Genomic DNA, 23572 nt, shown 5'->3' with positions numbered 1-23572 from the left:
TAACTACGAAACAATAGGAACAACATTTGTACACTACCAGGATAAACATTGCATATTTCAAAGTCCCCAGTATGGCTTTTTAGCAAAAATAGTATTGATATAAAGCTATTAAGAATGCGAGTGCAAGTATTTTCTGAAATGCATTAAGATTGCATAATACCCTAATGACTGAGTGAGCTTAATTAATTAAAGAGCATGTAAATGACAACGAAAGCTTTTTAAGTTTAAGTGTGATGTAATGATACAACAAAGCAGACACACAAAGCATCGTGATGTATTTCATATAATAAAACTCAATTAAATATCAGTCAAAAAGCATAATTTGTATAGGAATGAAATAATTAAAATATTAGAAACGAAAAGTATTCAAGCTCAAAGGTTTATGTAAACAATAACAATCAGGAGCAGAGCATACAAGGACCTCTCTTTAAAAATCAAAGATGGGATCAGGTGTCATGTTGGAGTAAACATCTCCTTTATAAAAAATATCAGAAGGGATGTACTTGATTCTCTGAATCCAGCGACTTCTTGTTAGTATAAAATTATTAAATCTTATGTTTTTAACAAAACATGATTCTTCTTTTTTATTAATTGCCTACATTTGCTTCTTTCCATATATGTGCATTTTCTTGCAAAAGCCTTCGGATGATATAAATGTTTCATTGATAACTGGTACCCGCTGCCCTTATTAATTAGCATGATCTATCTTGAGGGATAGGCAAATGATTCCACCGTTGGAATTTCAGGGAAAAAATTAGTCTGTTGAGTCTTTGAAGTTATGCATCGGCATTAAATATTAGTGTGTTAATGACAGAAGGATATGGAGATAACGAACAGTATTCAATCTCAAAGTCCATAAAACAATATAAAATAAGAGGAGAGCAAACACAGACCTCCGAAACATCAGAGGTGGGATCAGGTGCCATGGAGGAGTGAGCATCCCCTGCTGACCGGTCACACCCGCCTTGTGCTCCTTGTCATGGTAAAAAAATAACGGAAAAATCTGTCGTCACTTCAGTGTATAAATAATGGACTTACAATTGGTATGAAAAATGTCAGTAAGCATTCGACTCAATGATAAATTGTATTTGCTGACAAGATCATTGTATCGACTATAGAACATACGAAATGATGACTTTAAACAAGACTGATGATATTCTTGTTTCATCAACCTGCTTGTCAATAATTTACCTTGTTTTAGAAATTGCTCATACGTAGAGCATGCTCTTGCGTATCGAATAAACTGAGATATATACACTCCGTATGCAGGTGATGAAGGAATATTGCTGCATGAGTAAGGGAAGTTGACGATAGAAAAGTTAAAGTCATCATGTTTATCAAAGAGCTTGATTGTTAGATTACCATTAACGTCTTTGTCAAGTAAAATATCCAAGTATGAAACAGACGTGTCAGACTTTGTCGTGTCTTTAATCTCAAGCTCTCCTGGATATATCGTATCGACGTAGGAATGGAAATGGCCATTGTTAAGTAATTTTAATTATCATGGACGAATAAGAAAATATGTGTAAGTAAATAAAAATGTCCAATATATCGGGTTAGGGTCATTCACCTTTGTATGTTGTGTTTATTTCTTGAATAGAATCAAAATATGTAATTCCATGTCACTGGGTAGGTTATTACGTCTGGCAAAACTAGGCTGTTTATATCACGATCATCACACCTCTTAAATTGTTATTTACAATGATATAGACGATTTAACTTTATGTAATTGGTTCCTTTGAAAAAATAAAAATTAAACTCATTACTCATTGATAGTAGGAGGGACCGTATTACCTAGTGACCTTAACAAATAACAAATCATGTCATTGACAAAACTAGGCTACCAACAAGGTTTACTGTGTGTGACACATGACTTTTACATCTGACCTTAATCATTCAACAACTTCATGTCAATAGCAAGTTTATTACAAGTTGAATATGATATGACGTGTATTCGTGGGATCATCACTTTGTAAAGCAAAGAACTTGATAATTATCATTGAAGGTTCTGAAAAACACCAAATTACTATTATTTATAATATTATAAAACCAGTTAGAGAATATTTGAATCATTTCTCTGGGAAAAAAAGTATACTTTCAGTAGGATTAATTTTTATTTTGAGCCGGGCTACTGACGAAAAAGGTTAATGTTGACCTGATATGACGTTGTTAGCGTACATACGAGCGTTTTCCGAAAATTCGTGGACAATGACGTTTTTGTGAAAATAAATGGTTCTATATATATCTTTTGTATATCAAAATATTTCTTATGAAATACCAAGTCAGTCAAATATAAATATTTGAAACAGCTTATCAACAGGAATTGTCCATTTTAACCCCCCCCCCAACATACACCCATTACTCTTTGAATTTGTATACATTATTCAGACGATTTTATAGAGCCAAACACATCCCATAAAGGTATGGACGAAGCATCTCAGTTTTGTTGGGTTACATATAGTTTATTCCATGCATCCTCGTAAACAAAATGTATTTCAGAAAAAAAGGCTTCCCTGCCATGGGCCCAACGATCGCACAAAAACAGAACACGTGAAATATCTAGTCCTCATGAATTTTTGAAAGGGGCACCCAGAAAAATAATTGACATTTTTATCTGAAAACCCTGAAGGGGGGGGGGGGTTACTTTTTCACAAGACAATTCGATCCATAGTTATGATGGGTTTTGATACTTAATTACAGTAAAACAGAGAAAAAGCGGGAAGGGGAGCCGCTTTCGATACTACCGTTACTACGTGCCCAGTCCTTACGCTTCTTTATAAAACTGAAAAATTTAGCTTATTTATAGGATTTAGAAGGTTGGGGGGGGGGTGGAAACTGGACCCCATTCCCCCGCAATGTACAGAGTTATTAAATGTTTATACTGAAGCACATAGAAAATGACTTTAGAAAACACACACATAAAACACACCAAGCAACATGAAATTTTTTTTTTTTTTTTTTTTGCTTTTCGAAAAATTTTTGGTTTGGAATATTTTGACTGGAGTGCACCTCGCCCGTTTTGGAAAAAAATCCCGAGATCCGCGCCTGTCCTCTGTATATACGAGCGAAGCTTTGTGTGTTTAGATCCCAGATCTTTTCTGTATCAAACTTAATAAACAACTTAAGAGACCGTTTGAAGGCATAATATGCATGCATATCACAAAACTGAGTTGGTAAAGGATCTTTTTCAGCTTTGGGGCGAATCGACTTTCCACCCTTATAACGCCCTCTTTCGTCTTAATATGCAACCTTGCATAATTTACAAATCACGGAAGTACATTTCATAAGTTGACAAATCGCAGTCTACGAATTACACGTGATCATTTACATGACTTGCATTTTACATTTTTATACTTCTCAATTTATGCTGTATAATTTACAATTAACAAACTGTGGAAAAAACAATTGAAAAATTAAAACTAAGAAATTAAGATTTACAGTTTACAAATTCTAGTTTACATGTGTACATTTTAAGAATTACACAGAGTTGTAATTTTGAACCTGCTGGCTTTCCATACTATTTTGTAATTTTTTATGGACTTTGATATTGAATACTGTTCGTTGTCTCCATACCCTTTATTTGAAACATTTTCATCACATACGTGTTTAGAAAGGAAATGGAGCACACGGCGGGTGTGACCGGTCAGAAGGGAAGTTGTTCACTCCTCCATGGGACCTGATGTTTTGGAGATCGATGTTTGCTCTGGTCCCTTTTTCGTATTGTTTTATGGACTTTGATATTCAATACTATTAGTTATCTTTATATCCTTCATTTATATTGTTTTAAATTTTTCTCTACCAGTATTATAAAAGCTATACGAGGGTTGTCCAAAAAGTTCGTGGACAATGACGTTTTTGTTAAAATAAATGGTTCTATATGCATCTATTGTATATCAAAATATTTCTCATGAAAAAATAAGTCAGAATGATTTAATTTTTATTGATGAAACTTAATATTTTTGTAAAATCGGGGTCTTTAAAGATCGCAGATTGTGCGCACGGACCAGTCTGACGTTACGCTAATTTCATTATAACGTCAAACATGTGGATTTTGACTTAACACATGTTCATGGACACACACTACATTTCTTTTTTAAGGCGCAACGCATTTCGAAGTAGTAGCAATAATCTTTAAGTATAGATTATAATTTATTTAATTTTTAAAATTCAAAACAATGCACACAAATATTTACGAGCGTCATCTAAATTGACAGTTTGTACACCCAAACTGAACAGCCCAGTCCGACGCTGCGCTAGATTTATAACAACGTCATGAATAGAAATTTCCAATTACAGTTAATTACATGTGTTTTTAAAATCTTGTAGTGTCTTCGAATTTGTACACACTGTTGAAAAATTGTACATACGAATCCCAAATCGATACATTCAATATAATTCAATCATTTTGAGTTGTTTTAACAAATATTGTGTCTTTGACATTGTTTCAACCGTTATAAAAATTAATTTTTTGACCGGACGCTGCCCCGTGCCGACAGACGACGTCACTTTTTCTGCTGAGTTTTGACACGTACTTGTTAAGGTTTTCTTTATGTATTTTCGTTGTCTATATAGAAAGCGATATTTAAGATATCATAAAATGATAATAACCCCTTTATTTGTGTTACATAAAATTCTTATTAATTTTTGATTTGTTTTATACAGAAAATAATCATTTAAATCCAAACTCTTTATATCAGAGTTTACATCATTTTAACCTTGGTCCGTGCGCACTATCCACGACCTCTAAAGACCCCGAATTTTACAAAAATATTACGTTCCATCAATAAAATTAAATCATTCTGACTTGTTTTTTCATAAGAAATATTTTGATATACAACAGATTTATACAGAACCATTTATTTTCAGAAAAACGTCATTGTCCACGAACTTTTTGGACAACCCTCGTAGGTAAGTGAGGTTTCCAGAGATACACATGTCGCATATGTACAAAACGACAACTTCATTTACCTACATGCTAGAGGTAATCTAAAAAAAGGTTATAGCTTTAATGGTACATGTATCATGCAATCTGAAAAATAACAAATCGCCAATGTTTTTTAATCCGCTTGGCAGATTTTACTTCATATAATTCATTCAATATGATATACATGTATTAAAATAAAAACAACTATATACTAGTATATATTATGTCAAGCATTAAAACATTGATATTGTGAAGTATCCGGCAGACCTTTATATCTGCGTCTTACATCATGATCACCCTTTATGCACTAGTATGTCACAAAAGAAGTTTGATTTTTCTGAATTTTTTAAAAATTCTTTTTGGTAGTGGTGTCCTTGGTAAGTTTATGTAGAGTAACATTTGACCTGCCAAGACATCCTTCAAAATTGTAGAGAAAGTGGTACCATCTGCGTTGTCAGCAATTTATTTCTTTGTAGTTCTTCAGCAAAACGCAACTGAGAATCTTTGTAAGACCTAATATTTCAATCTTATATATTTTTTTAATTAACTAAAATAAAGTCTGTAAAACAAAAGGATGATTCGTATTATTGTAGCAGTTTGTATATTATGGAGTGGATATTGCTTGAGAGATTGTTGGTAGGAATATAGAGCTGCTTGGAGGTCCCCTGTGATTTCTTGACATATCCCTAGGATCTGCCATGATATCTCTCTACATGGATCGGGTATATATACGTAGTCATCAGAATGTACCACGGCCTGTAAATCAGATAAAGCTAATCGTGTTTTTTCTGTGTCTACATAACAGTAACACAAGAATTCAAGTGCAGGAAACAGTACAAATACTGGAATAAATAACACATATCTCTTTTTTTGAATTATACACATTTGTTCCAAAATTATTTCTTTGATATAACAGATGTCAGGATCAAGTGGTATAAAATGTAACACTGCATGTCTTATCTTTGTAAACCAGGACCGACGCCTCACATCCTCAGGACAGCTAGCTACATACGTAAAAACTGTTGAACGCATCTGATATGTCTGTGCTAATTTTGCCTTTGCCGTTTGTATGACAGATAAAGCTTCATCATATCTAAGAGTCTTGTAATAATACATTGCAACGTACAAAATATCAGAAATAAAACCAAACTTAACTGCTAGCTTCAGCATGTAGTTAGACATTTTGTTAGCAGTGTACTTGCGTTTATTTGCACCACTATCTGTGTACATACAGTGCAATATTAAGGCAGTTCTTCGCAGTATCAATCTTGTTAGCATCTGCAAAAAAACAAAGTGGAACTGAACTAATGGGTGTGAACTAATCACTAATTCAACGGTGTGCAAGGCCTTTATACTACCATTTAGGTTAGTGAAGAGACCTAAATTCATACTAATTAATTCAGGAATTACTTCTGTATCAAAACTATTTTCGGACGCCAGACTCCTTTCATCTGTACATATTTGGGCTGATAGATTACAAAGGACTCGGATAAAATATGATCTGATAGAAGGGCTCTGTAAGAGGCATGATATACCCAGCTCGTATAATGTATACAGACGTAAAAATAAAATCGTTTGTGCTTCACCATGAATCTTAGTCAGAAACATGTTGTTTTGAGGAATGAAAAAGTTTGGACAAACTCCCTCATACACCCATTTAAGAATATGTTTAAAACAGATCCAGAAACTCCAGAGGAAATTTTGTGGACACCAGTTAGGCATTATGTTTTGTTGAATTACCCAGAAAACAGCCGTCTTCATGTGATAGGAACACAATAATTTTTCCTCAGTACTTACACCATAGTTAATTACTTCTTTCAAGTACACTTTGAATAAACCGTAAGTTAAAAATTGACAGTGGTTCAAAGAGTACATAAGTTTTTGTTCTGCCTGTGAAAAAGAAATTCTCCATTCGTTGTATTCATGGTTACCTAGTTTATGTCCTATTGGTACAAAGTGACATCCATGTTTTACCACATGACGAACAACCTGCGGATGGGGCCATGAATGACATCTCTCTACCCATGAGGAGGCTGATTTTGGCCAAAAGGCACTGGCAAAACAGTGTGCATCATCAACGTCCATACCTCCGACGTTTCCACTAACACATGGTCCATGTATTGTAAAATCGGGAAGTGCTGACGAAAACGTGATCATTTTATAAATAGAACTAGATATATAAAGCCTGTCATTTATTTTGACACACGCTAACAGAATGTGAACATTTGTTCTTGGTGTTAACAACTGCAGTAGAGTAAATCCTGGTGGGCTTTCAGAGGTATCTGCTAGAAGAAGTGTTTGACTGGGCATGTTGTAATACCTAGTCTGAGACAGGTCCCAAATCACTTGCTCGTTTTTGTTCCAAAACATAAAGTCCATATCAGATCCCGACATTCTGATTCCTTCTTTATAACTTCCACTTAACATCCTTCTGAGCTGAGTTCCTGTACTCAATTTTTGAAACATTAATTCATTGAAGTCTGTCAAATCTCTTCTCATAGCCACCAATTGCGAAGTTCCAAACACACTACACATCCCCACAAACACGGACTCTGAGAGGTGTCGAATGCCTGTTTCACTGCCAAACACAAAAATGAAATAAAATATCTGTATACGAGGATTGTTCGTTATGTTCGTGGACAAGCTAAAATTTAATTAAAAGTAATGTCATTGATGTTTATTATTAGACTATTTTTAATCTTTAACTAAATGCGAATTCCAAAATGTAAAATCTTATTTTAAATGTATAGTAACAATTATTGCTTCATTATTAGATTTGGGATTGTGACCTGGAGCACCACAAAATTTTAATTAAAAAGATATTTATATCTTTATAAATTAAATTTGTATTTTGTAAAATTTTGCAGAAATTTGGATGGCGTTTTTATTGTCTGGTTTTCAAGGGCACTGGGCCGAGGGTTCTGGTACTAGGGCTGGGCTAAATAGATAATGCAGTGAAAATGCATTATTTCTTTTAAAATATTATTCTTCGCTCACCGTTCACATAAGCTCAGTCGGGAGAGCGCTCGCTCCGTGATCGGGAGGTCTTGAGTTTGTTTATCGGCTGGGACTGACCTAAGTTGATAAAAAAAATGGGTGGCAAATATTCCTTCGTCATGCGCTCGGCACTTGAAGTGAAAGTTGCGGGTCCTTCAGATGACACCTTAAAAGCCGAGGGCCCGTGCCACGGTAGGCGTTGGTACGATAAAGAACCCTCACTGCTCAATGGCCCTGAGTGTCGGGTAAATTTCAAAATTTGAAACTCTTCACCGGTACATGGTGACGTCTCTACTCGAGTAATGAGGCGTTAAACAACTTACAATCAATCGATCGTCTCTGCTCCTTGGTATTAAACAAAAACTAACCAAGTGAATATTTATGATGAGGAGGAAATGTCTCTCTGCTCCGGAATATTAAACAAACTAATTAAGCGAATAGTTATAATGAGCTAGAAATGCCTCTACCAAAAGTGTGAATTTCATGGCTCTGGGTTTAGGGTTCTGAGGTAAGCTTGGGGCTCTATTGATTATATAGTGAAAATGCCTAAATTCTTTACTGCTCCTGAGTCTTACAACCAATACAAAGTTATGATAAATAAGGCTGCCTCTTCCAAAATTGTGAATATTATGGCCCCAGGGTCAGGGGTTCTGATATTAGGGTGGGGCTAATTGAAAACAAAAAAAATCCAGTCTTTTGACTTATTGTAATCAAAATTTGAAAAATTGTTAACTTACATTCGTGATGAACGGAATGCTGCCATTCTATAAATGGTGAATTCTGCAAAATTATTATCTTAACATATTTAGAAAAAATGAAAATTACAAATTGACGAAAAAAATGTAATTTACCATTCATGTAATACTTGAAGTTTAGAGAAATATATATAGGTAAGGTATTTCACGGATGTGATATGGTCTTACATTCAAGAAAAGAAAACATATCATATTTAATACTGTTGTTATGCAGATATAAAAATTTAAAAAAAAGAGTAATTAAAAAGAATTTTGCATTCTGAAATTAAGGAAATACCGATATGTACGAATTACATGGAGAAAAAATAAAACATTTCACCTATCTATCATACATAATATATACTTTAAGCACAACTTCATGAATGTTGTTACATTAAATGAATGAAATCAAGGTAAAGTATTTTAATTTTAAGCAATACGTTGAAATAATTTTTTTTTCTTGGTAATTAAACTATACTAAAAAAGTACACTAGAAATAGTGACATTATGTTATAATTTCTTGAAATACACATAAATATTATTTTCCTTTTACAAAAGAGAAGCTAATATTTGTAAGTGAGTATAATAGTACGTACCCTAATTTCAGCTAAATTTTCTAAAAGTGTAAAAAGTGCTAAGTTGACCTTAAAATAAATACAGCATTTACCTTAAGCAATAATTTGCCATTGACCCATAGCTTATGTTTATGACTTACCTTTCCTTACTTGGAAGAAAGAAAGCTAAGAAATACTGTTAAATCAAGTTTATATAGTCTCAAAGAATGGCATCCTTCCTGTCTGACAACAGTCAATCAACCAGCAAACCTTTATCTGCTTTTTCTAAAACTTACCAAAACTATTTTTGACCCAAACATTCTCTAAATAACCACATTTAAGATGCTTACTTAGATTATGAAGTAAGTATATATCAAAAATATATTTCAAAGGAAAAATTTTGTTTTCGTGGGCCACAATATGAAAATAACCTTGATGCTTGAATGGCTTGTTAACATTCACGTTTTCTAAAACTTATATCAATAAAAAGTTGAATTTGGGTCGAAATTTGTCATTTTAAGAAACGCATCAAAATTTGAAAATTTTATAATACTATAGACTAGAGGTGTACATCCATTTTATAAGTCCATAACTAGTATTCAATTTTCTTTAAAATTTTAGACAAGTTACGAACTAGGTCTCAGAAAAATGCCTTAAAAGGTGACTCTGCACGTCGCACAGAAAAATTACACTTATTCCAATCCTTCATAAGATAACCTGCTTGTAAATTCCTACGAAGCAGAATTTATTAAAAAAATATGAATGAGAAAAAAAAAACATTTACTGTATCTTTCAAATTGACATTTAGATATATATCGACGATGCACTGTCAATTAACAATAGTTACTTTCTTCCATGAGTCGATTCAATATATCCCTGTGAACTTGAAAATAAAGACACCACAGAAACTGTCATACCTCTTTCATATTTGGACGTTTTATTATCTACAGACTATAAGGACCAACTTATTGCTAATCTGTATGACAAATGGAATGATTTAAACTTTCCATCTTCAACTTTCCTCATTCATGTAGTAATATACCTAAATCCCCAGCAAATGGTGTTGAACATGCTCCGAGTTCGATCAGTATTTAAACCGAGACAGACCACCGACGGATGGGTTAAGATTACAGGGAGTTTAACAATGTGGTTTAAAGTCAGCAATTCGTAAATTCTTTGATTTTTATATTGACCTTGTTAGGAAATTTAACCTATCATTAGTCATATTTTGTTTTACTTGCTACAAACTAATCTCTAGGCCTTTATTATGTCTAGACTGAATTTACCTACGGGAATCCTCTGTCCACTTGATCAATACATAGAGCTCATGGCGGATGTAACCGGACAACGGGGGATGCTTACTCCTCCAAGGCACCTGATCCCACCTTTTAGATTTTAAAAAGACGTATTTTTGCTCTCTTTACATATTTGTATTGTTTTAAGAGTTTTTTTAGACTGATAACTGTTCGTTATTTTCGCCTTTTCATTCAAATCTCTAGCGTGTAAAGGGTGAATCCTTTGTTGATAGATGAGACAGTTTAAAATGCATTATATATAGCACGGTTTCATGACGTTATGCCCCAATATACATCTATTAAAATTTGTTCGATAAGAGATTTTCCTATTTTATTACTCTTTATAGGATTGAAATGCCATAGTCAGAAAAAAACTACTACTCAGTCTCCACTAAAAACTAATGGATTCGAATTAAGTCAAGTATCACTTTTCAGGGGTGTTTTTTTTTTAAGAATTAAAATGCTGTAAACTTCGTGCAATTCATATAAGAAATACTGTAAACTACATATCAAACTGTATATCACTTTCATTACAGATGAACATGAATCTAACCCTGGCCCACCGATCATACGGCGAACATCCATCAAAATGGCTACCGGTAAGAGAGGCAAAAGAAAATTAAAGAAATTGTAATGAAATGAGAATAAATATTCTGAGGTTGGATATATTTTTTTTCACTCAAGAGACAGAATTGATTGATATTCTATTCTATGCTGCCATTCTATAAATGGTGAATTCTGCAAAATTATTATCTTAACATATTTAGAAAAAATGAAAATTACAAATTGACGAAAAAAATGTAATTTACCATTCATGTAATACTTGAAGTTTAGAGAAATATATATAGGTAAGGTATTTCACGGATGTGATATGGTCTTACATTCAAGAAAAGAAAACATATCATATTTAATACTGTTGTTATGCAGATATAAAAATTAAAAAAAAAGAGTAATTAAAAAGAATTTTGCATTCTGAAATTAAGGAAATACCGATATGTACGAATTACATGGAGAAAAAATAAAACATTTCACCTATCTATCATACATAATATATACTTTAAGCACAACTTCATGAATGTTGTTACATTAAATGAATGAAATCAAGGTAAAGTATTTTAATTTTAAGCAATACGTTGAAATAATTTTTTTTTCTTGGTAATTAAACTATACTAAAAAAGTACACTAGAAATAGTGACATTATGTTATAATTTCTTGAAATACACATAAATATTATTTTCCTTTTACAAAAGAGAAGCTAATATTTGTAAGTGAGTATAATAGTACGTACCCTAATTTCAGCTAAATTTTCTAAAAGTGTAAAAAGTGCTAAGTTGACCTTAAAATAAATACAGCATTTACCTTAAGCAATAATTTGCCATTGACCCATAGCTTATGTTTATGACTTACCTTTCCTTACTTGGAAGAAAGAAAGCTAAGAAATACTGTTAAATCAAGTTTATATAGTCTCAAAGAATGGCATCCTTCCTGTCTGACAACAGTCAATCAACCAGCAAACCTTTATCTGCTTTTTCTAAAACTTACCAAAACTATTTTTGACCCAAACATTCTCTAAATAACCACATTTAAGATGCTTACTTAGATTATGAAGTAAGTATATATCAAAAATATATTTCAAAGGAAAAATTTTGTTTTCGTGGGCCACAATATGAAAATAACCTTGATGCTTGAATGGCTTGTTAACATTCACGTTTTCTAAAACTTATATCAATAAAAAGTTGAATTTGGGTCGAAATTTGTCATTTTAAGAAACGCATCAAAATTTGAAAATTTTATAATACTATAGACTAGAGGTGTACATCCATTTTATAAGTCCATAACTAGTATTCAATTTTCTTTAAAATTTTAGACAAGTTACGAACTAGGTCTCAGAAAAATGCCTTAAAAGGTGACTCTGCACGTCGCACAGAAAAATTACACTTATTCCAATCCTTCATAAGATAACCTGCTTGTAAATTCCTACGAAGCAGAATTTATTAAAAAAATATGAATGAGAAAAAAAAACATTTACTGTATCTTTCAAATTGACATTTAGATATATATCGACGATGCACTGTCAATTAACAATAGTTACTTTCTTCCATGAGTCGATTCAATATATCCCTGTGAACTTGAAAATAAAGACACCACAGAAACTGTCATACCTCTTTCATATTTGGACGTTTTATTATCTACAGACTATAAGGACCAACTTATTGCTAATCTGTATGACAAATGGAATGATTTAAACTTTCCATCTTCAACTTTCCTCATTCATGTAGTAATATACCTAAATCCCCAGCAAATGGTGTTGAACATGCTCCGAGTTCGATCAGTATTTAAACCGAGACAGACCACCGACGGATGGGTTAAGATTACAGGGAGTTTAACAATGTGGTTTAAAGTCAGCAATTCGTAAATTCTTTGATTTTTATATTGACCTTGTTAGGAAATTTAACCTATCATTAGTCATATTTTGTTTTACTTGCTACAAACTAATCTCTAGGCCTTTATTATGTCTAGACTGAATTTACCTACGGGAATCCTCTGTCCACTTGATCAATACATAGAGCTCATGGCGGATGTAACCGGACAACGGGGGATGCTTACTCCTCCAAGGCACCTGATCCCACCTTTTAGATTTTAAAAAGACGTATTTTTGCTCTCTTTACATATATGTATTGTTTTAAGAGTTTTTAGACTGATAACTGTTCGTTATTTTCGCCTTTTCATTCAAATCTCTAGCGTGTAAAGGGTGAATCCTTTGTTGATAGATGAGACAGTTTAAAATGCATTATATATAGCACGGTTTCATGACGTTATGCCCCAATATACATCTATTAAAATTTGTTCGATAAGAGATTTTCCTATTTTATTACTCTTTATAGGATTGAAATGCCATAGTCAGAAAAAAACTACTACTCAGTCTCCACTAAAAACTAATGGATTCGAATTAAGTCAAGTATCACTTTTCAGGGGTGTTTTTTTTTTAAGAATTAAAATGCTGTAAACTTCGTGCAATTCATATAAGAAATACTGTAAACTACATATAAAACTGTATATCACTTTCTTTACAGATGAACATGAATCTAACCCTGGCCCACCGATCATACGGCGAACATCCATCAAAATGGCTACCGGTAAGAGAGGCAAAAGAAAATTAAAGAAATTGTAATGAAATGAGAATAAATATTCTGAGGTTGGATATATTTTTTTTCACTCAAGAGACAGAATTGATTGATATTCTATTCTATGCTGCCATTCTATAAATGGTGAATTCTGCAAAATTATTATCTTAACATATTTAGAAAAAATGAAAATTACAAATTGACGAAAAAAATGTAATTTACCATTCATGTAATACTTGAAGTTTAGAGAAATATATATAGGTAAGGTATTTCACGGATGTGATATGGTCTTACATTCAAGAAAAGAAAACATATCATATTTAATACTGTTGTTATGCAGATATAAAAATTAAAAAAAAAGAGTAATTAAAAAGAATTTTGCATTCTGAAATTAAGGAAATACCGATATGTACGAATTACATGGAGAAAAAATAAAACATTTCACCTATCTATCATACATAATATATACTTTAAGCACAACTTCATGAATGTTGTTACATTAAATGAATGAAATCAAGGTAAAGTATTTTAATTTTAAGCAATACGTTGAAATAATTTTTTTTTCTTGGTAATTAAACTATACTAAAAAAGTACACTAGAAATAGTGACATTATGTTATAATTTCTTGAAATACACATAAATATTATTTTCCTTTTACAAAAGAGAAGCTAATATTTGTAAGTGAGTATAATAGTACGTACCCTAATTTCAGCTAAATTTTCTAAAAGTGTAAAAAGTGCTAAGTTGACCTTAAAATAAATACAGCATTTACCTTAAGCAATAATTTGCCATTGACCCATAGCTTATGTTTATGACTTACCTTTCCTTACTTGGAAGAAAGAAAGCTAAGAAATACTGTTAAATCAAGTTTATATAGTCTCAAAGAATGGCATCCTTCCTGTCTGACAACAGTCAATCAACCAGCAAACCTTTATCTGCTTTTTCTAAAACTTACCAAAACTATTTTTGACCCAAACATTCTCTAAATAACCACATTTAAGATGCTTACTTAGATTATGAAGTAAGTATATATCAAAAATATATTTCAAAGGAAAAATTTTGTTTTCGTGGGCCACAATATGAAAATAACCTTGATGCTTGAATGGCTTGTTAACATTCACGTTTTCTAAAACTTATATCAATAAAAAGTTGAATTTGGGTCGAAATTTGTCATTTTAAGAAACGCATCAAAATTTGAAAATTTTATAATACTATAGACTAGAGGTGTACATCCATTTTATAAGTCCATAACTAGTATTCAATTTTCTTTAAAATTTTAGACAAGTTACGAACTAGGTCTCAGAAAAATGCCTTAAAAGGTGACTCTGCACGTCGCACAGAAAAATTACACTTATTCCAATCCTTCATAAGATAACCTGCTTGTAAATTCCTACGAAGCAGAATTTATTAAAAAAATATGAATGAGAAAAAAAAAACATTTACTGTATCTTTCAAATTGACATTTAGATATATATCGACGATGCACTGTCAATTAACAATAGTTACTTTCTTCCATGAGTCGATTCAATATATCCCTGTGAACTTGAAAATAAAGACACCACAGAAACTGTCATACCTCTTTCATATTTGGACGTTTTATTATCTACAGACTATAAGGACCAACTTATTGCTAATCTGTATGACAAATGGAATGATTTAAACTTTCCATCTTCAACTTTCCTCATTCATGTAGTAATATACCTAAATCCCCAGCAAATGGTGTTGAACATGCTCCGAGTTCGATCAGTATTTAAACCGAGACAGACCACCGACGGATGGGTTAAGATTACAGGGAGTTTAACAATGTGGTTTAAAGTCAGCAATTCGTAAATTCTTTGATTTTTATATTGACCTTGTTAGGAAATTTAACCTATCATTAGTCATATTTTGTTTTACTTGCTACAAACTAATCTCTAGGCCTTTATTATGTCTAGACTGAATTTACCTACGGGAATCCTCTGTCCACTTGATCAATACATAGAGCTCATGGCGGATGTAACCGGACAACGGGGGATGCTTACTCCTCCAAGGCACCTGATCCCACCTTTTAGATTTTAAAAAGACGTATTTTTGCTCTCTTTACATATTTGTATTGTTTTAAGAGTTTTTTAGACTGATAACTGTTCGTTATTTTCGCCTTTTCATTCAAATCTCTAGCGTGTAAAGGGTGAATCCTTTGTTGATAGATGAGACAGTTTAAAATGCATTATATATAGCACGGTTTCATGACGTTATGCCCCAATATACATCTATTAAAATTTGTTCGATAAGAGATTTTCCTATTTTATTACTCTTTATAGGATTGAAATGCCATAGTCAGAAAAAAACTACTACTCAGTCTCCACTAAAAACTAATGGATTCGAATTAAGTCAAGTATCACTTTTCAGGGGTGTTTTTTTTTTTAAGAATTAAAATACTGTAAACTTCGTGCAATTCATATAAGAAATACTGTAAACTACATATCAAACTGTATATCACTTTCATTACAGATGAACATGAATCTAACCCTGGCCCACCGATCATACGGCGAACATCCATCAAAATGGCTACCGGTAAGAGAGGCAAAAGAAAATTAAAGAAATTGTAATGAAATGAGAATAAATATTCTGAGGTTGGATATATTTTTTTTTCACTCAAGAGACAGAATTGATTGATATTTTAACATAACTTAATCCTTTTATCCATATTTAACTTTGAAATACGGACTTTTCTTTTTAATACATTTTATTGAATTTTGAATCCTTTTTTTGTAATGCAGTGTACTAAGCTATGATTTCATAGTTCAGCTGTTATGAGAAAACTTTATTAAGTAATTCCGTTAAAAAATATTGTTTCTACACAGAGAGTGTACATTTTATGTAAATGTAATTGGCAATATTGAGATACTGTTTTTAAAAAATAAAAAATCAATGTTCTTTCCATTTTTTATTTCAACCTAAATTAAAAAAATATAAGTTAGCACCCATCTGAAAATACCAACACCATACCTTACCGTCCTATTTAATGATTGCGCCCATGATGAAAGGTCATTATGGCAATTGTTCTAAAGCTTATGCAAAACAATTACATAACAAGATAACATTGATGTAACCATCAATTGTCGCCCGGGAAATAGATAAAGAAAACAATGGAAATAAGTCTTGATCATCAAACCGCTTCGATATGTGTGAAAGAGGCACGCATCTAAATGATGGAGACGAAAGTCGAGAATATTTTGAAAACTTATAGTCGGATTAAAATCGAACAAAAACGATACCCTTTTTAAACTTTATCAATTTCTCAAGTAAATGTTAGCTGCATAAAATATAAATTGAAACTAGACTCATGCATCATATATTTTCAAAATGTATTTCACATTAAGAATATAAAACACGAACTGAGTAGAAGTGCGTTTTTATGCGATTAGTAAAATTCGATGTTCTAAAAAAGGGGATCTGTCATTTTTTTCAATAGTAAATGAGAAACAACTTTATATAAAAATATCAAAAAATATATATTTTTACAAATTCACTTTATGGAAGTAAATATATTATGTATCTCGTAATTTATAAAGAGAAAGAACATTCCGATTGACAATCTTTCTAATCGTTAGAAAACCTTTAATTCTAAGTAACTTCTCCCACCTCAATCTCCATACACCAACACTTAAGTTTATATGTATAGAGCAGCCCGGTCCTCCGGGCTGCAATAAAACGGGATGTTGAACAGATTGATTGTGTTTAAAGTCAAGGCCGATTTGGCATTAGTTGTTTGTCGTAGCATAGAACGTTATTCTGAAACTTGGTAAAATAATAATGTTATTTTCACATTCCTAGATTTAATTTGCATTTAAATATCAGTGCCCCTCACTGATTTCAGTAAAAAATATTAGAGGATATTATAATCATCTGCGCACAATATTGAAATCATTTATTTGTTGAAAATTGTTTAATGCGATTAGTATACCCAAAAATGAAAACTCGATACATTTTTCAAACAGAAAAAAACTATTCTTTTGCAAGATTTCACAAATTTAGCAAAAGGACGTAAGAATGAAGATAAATAAAAGAAATATAGAAAGGAGACTTAGAGAGACAACACTTTTTATGAGTATAAATACAGGCCAATGTTGGGATGCGCTACAGAATTTTTTGTAAAAAAAAAAAAACAGTAGGCAGGCAGGAAACATTTAAAATCTTTATTCATCCGAATAAGTGTGAGTATTTGTATGTATATAGGTTCTCCTTTCGTTATCGTACGTTTACAGCTATTTTCGTCGACACAACAAGGACATAAAACATCTATCCATAAACATATTTTGTGATTATGTAATTTTTTGCTGATAGAGGACTTACAGAGCAAGTCAAAATTTTATTTAATGTCAAACAAAACACTTATCTGAAAGATCCCATAAATGTTTTTCTCATTTATGTTTATTTAGTTTGACGACGATAAAATATTGAAATAACAAATAATGATCGTGCTCAAATTCAAACAATACAATTTGTAAGCAGAGACTTCCGAATACAAAGGTGGGATAACGTGCCATGGAGGAGTGAGCATATTCCGCCTGGTGCTTGATGTCATTATGGGCTAAACGAGGATGAATTGTACAAAATTCATTAAAAAAAGTAACCTAACAATTCATATGAAAGACGTCGTAAAACATTTTGAACTAAGGGCAGACTGTATTTGCCAACAAGATCATTGAATCGACAGTCGAATTTGCGAAACATTGACTTTAAAGAAGATTGCTGATATCTTTGTATCATCGATTTCTTTGTACTTTGTCATTATGCCCCATCTCGGAATTTTATTCGTAGGGTAACTCTTTTTTTTTTTTAAAATGAACAACATCTGTACACTCCCAGGATAAACATTATACATTATTTCGAAGTCCCTAGTATGGTTTTGTTAGCAAAAATAGTATTGATATAAAATTATTAAGAATACGAGTGCAAGCATTTTTTGAAATGCATTTAGATTGCCTAATACCCTTATGATTGAGGCAGCTTAATTAATTAGAGAGCATGTTAATGACAAAGAAAGCTTTTTATGTTTAAGTGTGATGTTACGATGGAACAAAGCAGAAACACAACGCTTTGTGATGTATTTTATATAATTAAACTCAATAAAATATCAACCAAAAGCATAAAATGTATAGGAATGAAATAATTGAAGTATAAGAAACGAAAAGTATTCAAGCTTAAAGATTTATATAAACCATAACAATCAGGAGCAGAGCATACAAGGACCTCTCTTTAAAAATCAAAGATGGGATCAGGTGTTATGATGGTGCCAGCCTCTCCTTTATTAAAAAAAACATCAGAAATGATGTACTTGATTCTCTGAATCCAGCGACCTTTTGTTAGCATAAAATCATTAATTCTTATGTTTTTGACAAAACATGATTCTTCTTTTTTTTTTAACTGTTTTGCCTACATTTACTTCTTTCCATATCTGTGCATTTTCTTGCAAAAGCCTTCAGATTTATTAATTTTTCATTGATAACTGGTACCCGCCGCCCTTACTGATTAACATGATCTATCTTGAGAGATAGGTACATGCTACCACTTTTGGAATTTCCGGGTAAATTAGACTGTTGAGTCTTTTAAGCTATGCATAGGATTAAAAATTAAGATATGTTATTTCATGTCACTGATTAGGTTATTATGTCTAGCAAAAGTAGGATGTTTATATCACAATCCTCACACATCTGAGCTTTTCATTAGCAATGATTTAGACGATTCAACTTTATATAATTGGTCTGTTTGGTATAATAAAATTTAAAATCATTAGCTCCTGTTGATAGTAGGAGGGACCGTATAACCTAGTAACCTTAACAAATAAAAATCATATCAATTATGTCAATAACAAACCTAGGCTACAAAGAAAATTCATTGTGTGTGAAACATGACTTTTTCAACTGTCCTTAATCATTACACAACGTCATGTCGATAGCAACTTTATCACAAGATGAATAGGATATGACTTGTACTCGTGGGATCATTACTTTGTAAAGCAATGAACGTTATAATTATCATTATACTATAGCTACCTGCATGTGAAAGTTTCATTATGAATTTATCTAAGTCTCTAACTTTGTATAATTTACGATTACATATTAACATTAACAATATTTGTGAAAATTTGTATCGCTCATCAATACAAACTAAACTTTAATGAGCTGCATTATCAATGCTAAGGTCCAAAGTTGTTGTAAGGTTCACAAACCCTCTCCTCACTTACATTAAATGTTGTTTAAACCTTATTTTTTTCCAAAAGAAGCGTATCTTATAAGTAAAATACATACAATTATAGCATAGCTTGCGGGGTAAAATTAGATGAAAAAACACTTTTCAAAACTTGGCAGATAAAGGAATATTAGAAATTTATTTCATTTAAAGGAATCTCTCTTATCAGAGTATCAATGAACCTTAAATTTGACTTATCAATATAATATAAGGCTCACGGCAGGTGTGACCGGTCGACTGAGGGTTTGTAATCCACTTGCCACCTGATCCCAACTCTCGAATCTTTACGGTCCTAGTCGTCCCTTTCTTAATAACATGCTGTCAGCGTTTTTGTTAAGTTTCATTTAAGATGACAAGTTAACGTTTTATGATATTCAGTACACTAACACTAACAAACACTGCAGCGAGAATTTCCACTCAAGAAAAACATCAATATTCTCTCTTATGGAGTAGATACATAACACATGTGACTTGATGTTATTTTTATTAAAAAGAGATGTTGTAATTCGATAGAGATCAAAATGTCCCACATATTTGGGTAATACCTCGATTCCATAGAACAGAAGTAAAAGACAACAAATGATCTGATACTGTAACAAGTTCTAAATATCTACATTTAAATCATAAAAAAAAAACAACATAGACAGACTGATATGAGCATAATGTAGACCCCTAATAAAGCGGATTTTACTACATGTGATTACCAACTAAATCTACTACAAGAAATGTGCAATTATCATTACCCAAATATCTTTGAATATTTTTGTTATGTGAGCATATGACCAAAACACTTTAGCATATTTGTTGGTCTTATGCATGTGCAAAACATCTGTTTTAAATGAAGCCATTCCTTCATAAAAAAAATACCAAAGGAATGATAGAATGTTATCTTTTTCGAGTTAACTTGTAAAGTACCTTTATTCCATATCAAACGGAAAAAATCACATTTGTAATAATTTAACCTGTATGAATAGCTTTGCCGATTAATTTGTGATTTCAACTAAAGCGATCACAAAATATAGACAGCATGGCAATATTCTTCATCGTAAGTGGCAATTACCGTCTGTTATGTAATGGAATGTATGTAGTTGACTAATAGTATTCAAACGCAGAAGTCCATTAAACAATACATTTGGAGCGGAGCAAACACAGATCTCTAAAACATCAGAGGTGGGATCAGGTGCCATGGAAAAGTAAGAATCATCTCCTTCCAACTGAAAGGGAATGAAGATGTGGCAAATAAATATCAATTTTCCTTCCTTTACTCTCATAAGAAAACATTTTGGGAATGTTTAGTTGGCCTTTGGTATTGAATGTTTACATAAAAACGATTGAGCATTAATCCCTATTATCATGTTCAAAAATCGCCATTCTTGACTCAAATCGGATACTGGGTTTAATAACTTTTTTAAGTTCCTGTATTTCTTATATACCTATTTCACTAGGGTTTGTTCATCAACCTTTGATTAAAATATAACCCTAAAATTTATGTTAAAAATTTGTCGATAATAAAAAGATGCTTGAATTTCTAATTGAAAATATCTCTGTAGTTTTTAACGACCAGGTCTTCCACCAATCAGTTGGAATTATTAGCAGACCTATTTTTTGTATTTACCTATATGAGAAGAAGATACTTACTGTCGCCTTTCAGATGTATCTACGATGCATCGACGAGCATTATCAATTTACTATTCTTTTTCTTACATTATTATGTCGACTTGATATATTCCAGTGAGCCTGAAATATAAGATACCAAGGAGTATGACTCATATGTTTCATATTTGGATATTTTTGTAGGAAACGACGTTGATACTTAACTTATAACAAAACTTTATGATAAGCGTAATGACTTCAATTTTTAAATCATAAACTTTCCTTATTTATGTAGCAATATACCCTTATGAACTTTATATGGGTTGATTCGATACGCAAGAGCATGCTTTACGTACGATATTTTTTTTTAAATAAGGCAATGAATTGTCAAACAAGTTGAAGAAACAAGAATATCAAATTTTGCTGCATATGAATATCAGTAGTCTTGTTTGAAGTCATCATTTTGTAAGTTTTATGGTCAATATAATGATCAGGTCAGTCTATCATTAAGTCAAATGCTGACTGACTTCTTACAAACAAATTGTTAGACCATTATTGAAACACTGAATTGACGACGGGTTTTCCTGATTATGACAAGTAGCACACGGCGATTGTGACCGGTCGACAGGGAATGCTCACTCCTACATGGCACCTGATCCCACCTCTGATGTTTTTGAAGGTTTGGATGGACTGGGACTTTTGAGGTTGAATACTGTTCGCTATCTCCATGTTTCTTTGAAACGAGGCGATTACCCTTTGTACCTATGTCATCGGCTTCTTTGAATTTAAAGTTTGGGGAGTTATTAAAATATAAGCAGCATTAATGACTAATTGATAGTAAGTGTGATACATGTGGGTTTGTCATCAACACACACACAAAAAAATACTCAAAGTTGCTGAAAAACGATCTTACAGTTTTTTTTCTTCCAAATAGGGTTTTTGAAAATCATTGAAGATGTTTGATTGGAGAGGCAAATTTTCTATCATACATTAACCGTGAAAATCCCAGGGAAAATATATGTTTTTTTTATTATATTTATAATTATATCAAAAACATGTCTGAATGTGGTAAGTAAGGCTGTCACATTTCCATTAGATTTCCATTTACATTGTTTTTCCCCTTAACAGTTTGTCAAAATAAATTCTCCCTTGCAAACAACATTATCTCTCATATTCTATATCTATGAGGATATCTTCGGAATAAAATATTTGAACATAATGAGATATTTACTTTGAATCCTCAAAAATTCGCTTAAGAATGGAATAAGAAAATCAATAAAAACTTCAACTTTGAAGGTTATTTCTGTGATTTACTATGGAGACAATATAAGATGACATAATGTGAGAATGTCATGTTAAAATAAATTAACTCGAATATATGAACGCCAAAGAGCAGTACTCGTGATATTTTATAAAACAAAAAATTGGAAATTAACAGGAATATATGCTTACTCCTCCAGGGCACCCGATCTTACATGTATCTGTGATGTTTTTGAGGTCTGTGTTTGTTTTACTCACGATCAGCATTGTTTCAATGAAACACTTTCAACTCTGTATTTCCTTCTTATTATAAAATACACAGGGGTGTCATAAACGGCAAAAAAAAATCATAATCTAAAAAACAGGGGGATGCAGGTACTGATTGTATATACAACCACAAAAAGCAACGAAAAAGTACTGAGGAGTAAGCATCACCTACCGATCGGTCACATAGGTCTGCTAATAATTACAAAAATAGATCTGCTGTTTATTCCAACAGATTGTTGGAAGACCTGGTCGTCAAAAACTACAGAGATATTTTCAATTAGAAATTCAAGCATCTTTTTATTATACTTATGGACTAAAAATAAGCATTAAAAACGTCAGTCAGCCTTTGACTCAATGATTAATTATATTTGTGACAATGTCATAGTAGCGACCATAGAACTTCCGAAATGATACTGTAAACGGGAAATCTTAAATTCTTGTTTTATATAATTTACTTCGCTTTAGAAATTGTTCATGCGTAGAGGATGCTCTTGCGTATCGAATCAACTGAGATATATAAAATCCGTATGCAGGTGATGAAAGTACATGCATATCGCTGCATAAGTAAGGGAAGTTGACGATAGAAAAC

The 23572-nt window shown here is 32.1% G+C and overlaps 1 protein-coding gene across 1 annotated transcript; it reads right to left on the bottom strand.

Moving 5' to 3' along the window:
• Nucleotides 1-5911: 5911 nt before the first annotated feature.
• On the bottom strand, nucleotides 5912-8697 carry LOC134266526 (uncharacterized; the record flags this gene model as incomplete). Its single annotated transcript, XM_062748751.1, has 3 exons — nucleotides 8659-8697; nucleotides 6665-7502; nucleotides 5912-6202 (listed from the first exon to the last, which is right to left on the bottom strand). Coding segments are annotated over exons 1-3 (1155 nt in total), but the record flags the coding sequence as incomplete, so codon positions are not given.
• Nucleotides 8698-23572: the final 14875 nt, after the last annotated feature.

This window comes from Saccostrea cucullata, unplaced genomic scaffold, assembly GCF_032062105.1.
Source record: "Saccostrea cucullata isolate Sc308-1 unplaced genomic scaffold, CSIRO_AGI_Scuc_v1 ctg10377, whole genome shotgun sequence".
Taxonomy (NCBI): Eukaryota; Metazoa; Mollusca; class Bivalvia; order Ostreida; family Ostreidae; genus Saccostrea; species Saccostrea cuccullata.
Note: the sequence above shows the minus strand (reverse complement) of the source record. Positions and strands in the feature narration are given on the sequence as shown.